Raw genomic sequence first — 8,801 nt, 5'->3', positions numbered from 1 at the left:
ACTGACAAAACCCCTGATGACTGAGTCGCGAGCGTATGTCAGCCGTCATTTCCCAGCATTTCCAGTCCGTGCCCGTCACCCCCGGGTCTCCCCGGTGACCACAGTGCTGGGCGGCCTCATTGGGGGTGCTGGCTGCGGCAGCTGCAGTCGTCAAGCCTTTCTTTAAAACCAAAACAAAAACCCCAAAACACTGTCCAACGTAACTCCATTTTTTTCACGCGTCAATTTTCCTTAATATTCTCAGCACGCGGCGCAGTTTCCCTGATCGCCCCAAAACCATTTCCAAGGGGAAATGCTGTCATTTCGATCGGGATCCATCGAAGGGGTCCTTCTGCTTTTGGGAGTAGCGCTTAAGTTGAGCCCCCCACCTCCTCAGGCTCCTAGAGACTCCCAGCTGGGGTTTTGGGAACTGCAGCCGCCAGGCCTGTAACCCGTGGGGGCGCCCAGCCGGGCGGCCGCAGACGCAGAGCCTCCCGGGACTCGTAGTCTCCACTCCGTCCGTCCAGCCGCGCTACGCCTAGGGCGGGCTCGGCGGCGCTGCGCATGCGCCGCGTCTGGGTCGGCTCCGGGGCTCTGCGCACGCGCGGCATCGGCCCCGCCCCCTCGCTGGGCTGCTCGGGCTCCGCGGGCGGCGGCTGGGCTATCTCCGGCTGGGCTCGGAGAGCAGAGGCTGCGCACGTCGGTGAGCGTAGGGGACCGCCGGTAATGAAGCGGCAGGTCCTGTGACCTCCTGCGCCCCCCAGCGTCCCTGGATACTACCAGTGGGCCCTGGAGGGCCGAGGCCGGTGGGGGCCCCGCCCGCGCTCCCGGACGCAGGTGGGACTGAGCCCGCGGAGCAGGTGTGCGACGCGGGGTGCTTGCGGGCCCGTGAGCCGGTGCCGCCGGCGGCAGCGGGGTAAGCCCGCGCGCGACGTTGACACGACGGTGCCAGGACGCGCGTGCTGTGCGTCTGGGGCGAGACCCCGAGCTCTGGAGCCTGAAAGGCTGGGATCAGTTCCCGCTCTGTCACCTGTTAGGTGGCCTGGGTGAGTCTGCTTTCTCACCTGGGAACGAGGATGTTAGTAAAGACCTCATGACTGTTTTGAGACTTGTAAGGCATCACCTGTAGCGCAGCCAGGTGCAGGTTACTAAGCCCCGATAAGTGACAAGTGCTGTTATGTTTGGGAGACAATTGTTCTTCTCATTGGATGACTCACCTAAACCCCACAGCACTCTGAGATCATCAGGCATTAAATAACCATCTGCATTAAATAACAACGTAAGGTTGGTGGAGTCGTGAGTTTAGGTCATGAGCTAGCGGTTGAGGGAGCTCAGATTCAAGGGCAGGTGTGATTTGCTTCTGGTTTCAGGTGCTAATATCACAGCTGCCTGTTACAGGTATCGTGGCCTTTACAGCACTGAGCAGACTGATTTGTCTCCAAATACACAGGGATATGATGGGAAGTGAATATAGAATTTTACCATGTGTTAAATGTATTCTGAAATTACCAGTATCTCTTCAGATCCCTTGGATCAGACAGGTTCCTGGCCCCTTCTGCACTGCCAAGTTGTATGTCTTTTATTATCTTCTGATATCATAATTAATTCCAGGAATCAAGTTTTTGCTCCTAAAGTGAATTTGTTTTTCAGGTCCAGGTTTCAGCTTCTTGCAACAAAGTAGCCCTTGTGAAGTAGGAAGAAGGGCCCCTCTGTGCACAATAGTTTTACCTGGAAGAGAAACCTCTCTGACTTAAGCTCTTTCTCCAGAGCTTCAGAGCAAGAGACAAGATCCCAAGAAGAAGCAGGTCCTAGATTTGCATGATCAGAAGCAGTTTTTGTTCCTCCTGCCCAGGGTGAGCCTGACTTGCTGACAGTGCCAACTCCAGAAGACTGTGACAGTAGAAAGTTTGGGCCAGCTTTGAGCATAGCAGGGTGAGGCAGGGAGGCCCAGGGACAGGTTGCCTGGGGAAGGCCACTTCATGGCAGGGCTTGTGCAGGGAGGTCTGCAGGTGAGGGAGGATTAGGTAGAAGGTGGAAGTTCTGTTCTTCTGCTGTCCTGGAGAGGCTCAACCCCTTGGTTCTCCATTCTACAGATGCTGTGCTGCTGTCACATGTCTGTCACCTCATGTGACTCTAATGAGTTTATCCTGGCTTCAGAGAATCCCAGAATGATGATACATGTGGGAGTTACTTATATTTATGACTCTGGAAAAGTTTTAAATCATTGGATACGAAAGTCTCAGTGACTTTCCAAGGGATGCCTAGTTGGTGAGAGGAGGAAAAAATAGTACAGTTCACTCACAGGTAAGTCACCAAAAGCATCTCATCAAAAGGGCTTTTAGAGAAATACATCCAGTTAAAACAAACAAAAATCCTTGCTTTAGAGTATCTTATTCTTTTATTAGGCTTTCTGTGAGTTATCTCTATCAGAGGATAAGCAGTGTTACTAAGAAAAAAATGATAAATCATGCATATGGAGTATTTTTCTGCTAAGCTAATTTTAATGAAAGCATAGTGTTTGATCCTTTGAAATGCTTTAAATCAAGGTATCCTTTGTTTTTATTTCTTTATTTTAGCTAGAAGGACATGTGCTTTATTGTTAAGTCAGTCTAGAAGACCTAATGTTCATTTAGAAGAAACAGCAAGAAAATGATCATTTCAGAGTTGCACTGGGACAGGTGTGCTACCTGTAATGATCCTCTGCATGCATTTCAAGGCCTAAATGCTCTTTTGGAGCTGCCCTCCAATGGGGTTGGTGAGAGTTGGGGAAGAGAACCTGGTAGCTGTGAAGCAGGCAGTCTTATGACCCCATTCTCTTTATTTCTCCCCCCGCTGAGCCTTTACCATTCCTATGCTGTCCCAGGAGCCTCAGAAAATGAATACATCTCAGGTGAGCACTTTATTCATTCCCTCACTTTATAATGTAACTAATTTATGAGGTTTAGAAGGGTCCATGCATTAAATGGAAAAGAGGAAATGGAAATAGGTCAAGTCAATCTTGATGGGAAATATAGTTTTACCATGAACTCCAACGTTTGCGCTTAGCCCTTGAGAGATACATCTTTGCTGGGATATGTGGGCTTCCTCTACTAACCAGTTTGCTAAGATTTCATGTTAATCATGAATGGGAATTAAATTATATTGGAATACTTTTTGTATGACTGTTGGACAAACGCTATAGTATTTCCTTTATAAATATTATAAAAAAATATAATGGATTTTCTGATAGTATCCTGAATTGCTGTATAGACCCTAGTTGCTAATAAATGTGCTAAATTGATTATTACATATTTTCTTAGTCTTTTCTAAAGTTTTTTCAAGGACTTTTATTTCTATATTCACAAATTAGATTATACTCTCTTGTTTCCCTGTCTAGTTATGTTATCATCATTACAGTCTCATAAAAGTGGGCAGTTTCCTGCTACTCCTTTTCTAATTTAAAATAGTGAGAAAGTATTGTCATATGAAGATTTGGGGAAATTCCCCTATAAATTTGGACTTTGTGAGGACTTTCTGTGTGAAGATTTTATTGAGATGACTTATTAGTCTGTTAAACAATTTATTATCATAAAACTATACTACCCGGGTACTTTTATTAATGCAGTTTTCCTGATTACATTTTATTAGAAAATTTGTCGAGCGCGATACCGCTTGAGCCATATCCCCAGCCCTTAGATGTATTTTTAATAGTACAAAGACTTTATTCCCTCTGCTATGTCAATAGCAGCTTTAAACATTATTTTAGCATAAAAGTTGCTGATTAGAAATGGACAAAATATGCTCTAATTGGCCCAGTCTGTACCCTAGAATTTCGTGGTGTGAGAATCTTAGTGACTGGTGTGAGGATCTTAGTGATTGGTGTGTGAGCCTCGTGTAATGGAAGTGGATGAACGTGCACCTGCCCTGTTTGTGTGCTCTGCCCTTGCACACCCATCTGACAGTACTGTTTGTTGAAAGCAATGTACCTTCTCCCTTGAATTGCCTTGGCACCTCTGTACATGTCTGGGTCTGTTTCTGGATTCTGTTCACTTCTGATGATCAGTTTTTGTCGTTTGCTAATACAATGCCTTGATAAGTATAGCTTTACAGTAAGTCTTGAAATCCAGTAATGAGCCTTCCAACTGATACCCTCTAAAATATGGGCGTTCTGTTTTTTTCCTTTTTTTTTTTTTTTTTTGGCACTGGAGATTTACCTGGGGGCGTTTAACCATTCAGCCACAACCCCATCCCTTTTTAATATTTTATTTAGAGACAGGGTCTCGCTGAGTTGCTTAAGGCCTCACTAAATTGCTCAGCCTGGCTTTGAACTTACTATCCTTCTGCCTCAGCCTCCCAAGCTGCTGGGATTACAGGCATGTTCCACCATAGCCTGACCTTATTTTTTTCTTTCTAACTCTTATACCTTTCTTCTTTTCCTTTCCTTGTATCAATGGTCAATATTCCCATTGAATGTCAGGGAGAAGTCTTCTGTATTAAGTTATGAAGGGTAATATACAGTAGAGTTTTGGTTTTTTTTTTTTTTTGAAAGATCCATTTGTCAAATTAAGAAAGATCCTCCCATTCTCAATATGTTAAGAACTCTATATTAATGGGTATTAAACTTTCTTAAAATTATTTACTACAGAAATATGCGATCATATTTCTGTCTGTGATGAACTACAATATCTTGGATAAAAACTATTTTCCTGTCTGTGATTCTGAACCCTTAGATTGATTAGCTGTGTGCTGTTCCAGGCCTCAGTGTCGTTCAAGGATGTGACTGTGGAACTCTCCCAGGAGGAGTGGCAGCACATGGGCCCTGCCCAGAGGACCCTGTACAGAGAGGTGATGCTGGAGAACTACAGCCACCTGGTCTCCGTGGGTGAGCTCACCTGACTATGCAGCTCTCTCTACAATGCAGTTCTGTTTTCTCTTCTTTCCTTTTTAAATTCTAATCACTGTTGATAAGGTGTATATTTAACAGAAAATAATATTGAGCACCTTTCAGCATTCTGGTCACTGAGTTCAGAAAATGTACACAGTTGATTACTACCGTCAAAATCAAAATTTCTGGATATTTCTGTTGCCACCAGATGATTCTTATATCCCTTTAAATATTAAATATTCTTTCTGTGCTAAGTACTCCTTTGTGTGCATGTATCACAATTTTATCTCCTTTATCAGTTGATGGACACATGGTTTTTTTTCCAGTTTGGGGCTATTGTGAATAAAGCCACAAAAAAAATTCACATATAGATCTTTGCGCCAACATGTGTTTTCATTTTTCTTGTGTAAATATGTAGGAGTGGATTTGCTGTGTCTTCTGGTCAGTTTATATATAACATTATAAGAAACTGCCAAAGGTTTTCAAACTGGCTATGCTGCTTTTCATATATATATATATACACACACACACACACATGCGCACACATACATGTATATATATAAATAATAATGTAATAATGATCTTATTGTTTTTTAGTTACTCACATTTGATAAGTTTTATTATTTTTTAACCATTCTGGGTTATATTTTTACCATCTGGCTGTATTTTGTTTAGCTTTAAGTTGTATTTACTGACTAACAATGTTGAAACTTTTAAATGTGTTTGTTAGCCATTTATAAATCCCTAATGAAGGGTTTATCACATCTTCAGATCATTTTTTATTTACTTTAGCTTTTAGTTTTGGAGGATTTTTTGTTTTATTATTTAGTTGAAGTTCAGACCTTTATTAGATATATGTTTTGCAAACTTTTTCTCTCCATCTCTGGCTTGCCTTTTTTTTTTTTTTTTTTGGTACCAGGGATTGAACTCAGGGGCACTCAACCACTGAGCCACATCCCCAGCCCTATTTTGTATTTTATTTAGAGACAGGGTCTCACTAAGTTGCCTAGTGCCTCGCTGTTGCTGAGGGTGACTTTGAACTCTTCATCCTCCTGTCTTAGCCTCCCAAGCCATTGGGATTACAGGCATGCGCCACCACACCTGGCTTGGCTTGCTTTTTTAAGAAGAAAACATTTTCAGGGTTTTTTTTACATAGACTATTTTTTGAAAATCTTTAATAACATTTTGTAATTGATAATAAATTTACAAAGTTTTGGGTACTCTGTAATGTTTTGGTATGTATACACACTGTGTAATGATCAAATCTAGATAGTTAGCATATCCATCATCTCCAATATCAATCATTTCTTTGCAGTGAAACAATCAGAATCCTCTCTTCTAGCTATTTGGAAGTAAATAATACATTATTATTGTCTATATTCATCTCATTGTGTGGTGGTCCAAAGCTTATTCCTCCTACCTAACTGAAACTTTGTACCCATTGACTACCCTCTCCTCATCTTCCTTACACACCCTCTCTATGCTTTGGTAACCCTTATTCTACTCACAACTTCTATGAGATTGATTTTCTTATATTGCATGTTAAGTGAGCTCATGTGGACTTTGTTTTTCTATACCTGATTTAATAATCAGTGTGATTTCTTTTAGATCCATTCATGTTGCCACAAATAATATGATTTCATCTTTTTCTAGCTTAAGAGTTTTCAATTGTATGTATACCACGTTTTTTTCATCCATTTATCTCTTGATGAACATTTAGGCTGATTTCATATCTTGATTATTATGAATAGTGCTATAATAAACGTGGGAGTACAGATGTTTCTTCAATATATGGATTTCATTTCCTTTGGATATATTCCCAGGATTGCTGGGTCATGTGTAGTTCTGTTTTCAATGTTTTGATGAGATTCCATGCTGTTTTACTTAGTAGATGTGCTAGTTTACATTCCCACTGATGGTATGCAAGGGTCCCTGTTCTCTGCATTCTCACCAATGTTTGTTATCCTATGTCTTTTTAGCAGTAATCATCCTAACAGTTGTAAAATAGAGAGGTTTTAGTTTGCATTTGCCTGTGATTGAACATGCTGAATGTGTTTTAATAGCTTGTTGTTCTTGCATGTCTTCTTTTGAGAAATTTTTATTTAGTTTCTTTGCCCATTTTTGTTGTTGTTTGTTTTGTTTCTTACTGCTGGGGATCAAACCCAGATCCTCGTGCACACTAGGCAAACGTTCCACCACTGAACTACACCTCCAGCCTTTGCTTATTTTTTAATTTCCTTGATATTGAGTTGTTTGAGTTCCTTATGTATTTTAGATATTAGCTGTTTATTAGATGGATAGTTTAAAACATTTTGTTCCATTCTCTGTCTCCTCACTCTGTTGTTTTCTTTGCTGTGCAAAAGTTTTTGGCTTTATATAATCTCATTTGCCTATTTCTGGTTCGTTGGTTTTGCTTTGGGTATCTTAAGCAAAAATTATTGCTAAATTCAATGTCATGAAGCTTCTCTTCTGTTTTCTTATAGTAGTTCTATAGTTTCAGGTCTTGTTTTAAGTCCTTTGTCCTTTTTGACTTGATTTGAGTATTATGGTAAGAGAGGTCTAGTTTCACTCTTTTGCACGTGAGTATTCAGTTTCTCCATCACTTATTGAAGACTTGTCCTGTGCCCATTTTGTATTCTTGGCATTTTGGTTGCAAGTCAGTTGGTTACAGGAATCTATTCCTGATGCTCTGTACTGTACATTGGTCTGTATGTCTGGGTTTTTTTTTGTTGTTGTTGTTTTGTTTTTTTAAGAGAGAGAGAGAGAGAGAGAGAGAATTTTTTAATATTTATTTTTCAGTTTTTGGTGAACACAACATCTTTATTTTATTTTATGTGGTGCTGAGGATCCAACCCAGTGCCCTGCGCATGCCAGGCGCGCGCTACCGCTTGAGCCACATCCCCAGCCCTGTATGTCTGTTTTTATGCCATATTATGCTGTTTTGATCATTGCTGCTTTGTAAGATGTTTGAGGTCAAGTATTCTGATACCTCCAGCTTCATGTTTTTTTTAAAATTGGTTTATTATGGTTATATGCAATAGTGGGGTTCATGGTGATATATCCCTGACATGACTTGGTTGGCTTATTTCCCCAGCACCTCGCCTTTCCTGCCTTGCACCTTCTCTCCCATCCCCTTCCTCTAGTCAGCTTGTCTCCCTAGTTTTACGAGATACTTTTTATTCTTTTTTTCTCTCGAGCTTCAACTTATGAGAGAAAACATATGACCTTGACTTTCTGATTCTGGCTTACTTCATATAACATGATGGTCTTCAGTTCCATCCATTTTCCTCCAGATGACTCAGTTTGATTCTTTATTACTGAGTAAAACTCCATTGCATATATATGCCATCTGCTGATAGACACGTAGACCGGTTCCATAACTTGGCTCTTGTGAATTCCATTGCTGTAAAGATGGATGTGCCACTATTGCTGTAGTGTGCTGATTCTTTTGCATAAATACGAGGAAATGCCATAGATGGTTCATATGGTGCTTTCCTTCCTAGTCTTTTGAAGAACGTCCGTGTTCCTTCGTTCCCCATATCCTTGTCAGCATTTATTATTATTTGTGTTCTTGATTATTGCCATTCTAACTGGAGTGATGAAACCCCACTGTAGTTCAATTTGCATGCTCCTGATTGCTGAGGATATTGAATATTTTTCATATATTAGTTAACGATTTATAGATCTTTTTTTGGAGGGAGTACCAGGGATTGAACTTAGGGGCACTCTACCACTGAGCCACATTCCCAGCCCCATGTTGTATTTCACTTAGAGACGGGGTCTCACAGAGATGCTTAGCACCTCACTTTTGCTGAGGCTGGCTTTGAACTTGAGATCCTCCTGCCTCAGCTTCCCGAGCTGGGATTACATGCATGCACCACTGAGCCTGGCCCATTTATATTTCTTCTGAGAATTATCTGTTTAGATTATTTGCCAAGTTTTAATTGGGTTATTGGGT

At 41.3% G+C, this 8,801-nt stretch overlaps 1 protein-coding gene across 10 annotated transcripts in view; it reads left to right on the top strand.

Annotated features, from left to right (window-relative positions):
- The first annotated feature begins 609 nt into the window (after window positions 1–609).
- Znf782 (zinc finger protein 782) overlaps window positions 610–8,801 on the top strand; it is a 28,573-nt gene continuing 20,381 nt past the window's right edge. The window contains exons 1-6 of one of the 10 annotated variants that reach the window (XM_076836847.2): window positions 610–1,025; window positions 1,630–1,832; window positions 2,073–2,283; window positions 2,556–2,657; window positions 2,843–2,869; window positions 4,714–4,840. In XM_076836847.2, the coding sequence (XP_076692962.1) occupies window positions 2,855–2,869; window positions 4,714–4,840 (142 nt within the window). In that variant the 5' untranslated portion in view covers window positions 610–1,025; window positions 1,630–1,832; window positions 2,073–2,283; window positions 2,556–2,657; window positions 2,843–2,854. Of the gene's footprint in view, window positions 1,026–1,629; window positions 1,833–2,072; window positions 2,284–2,555; window positions 2,658–2,816; window positions 2,870–4,688; window positions 4,841–8,801 lie in introns of all 10 variants that reach the window. The other 9 variants (XM_076836849.2, XM_076836844.2, XM_076836846.2 and 6 more) reach the window with 9 other exon arrangements.

Source organism: Callospermophilus lateralis, chromosome 17, assembly GCF_048772815.1.
Source record: "Callospermophilus lateralis isolate mCalLat2 chromosome 17, mCalLat2.hap1, whole genome shotgun sequence".
Taxonomy (NCBI): domain Eukaryota; kingdom Metazoa; phylum Chordata; class Mammalia; order Rodentia; family Sciuridae; genus Callospermophilus; species Callospermophilus lateralis.
The sequence above is the reverse complement of the archived record's forward strand: the minus strand, read 5'-3'. Positions and strand labels throughout refer to the sequence as shown.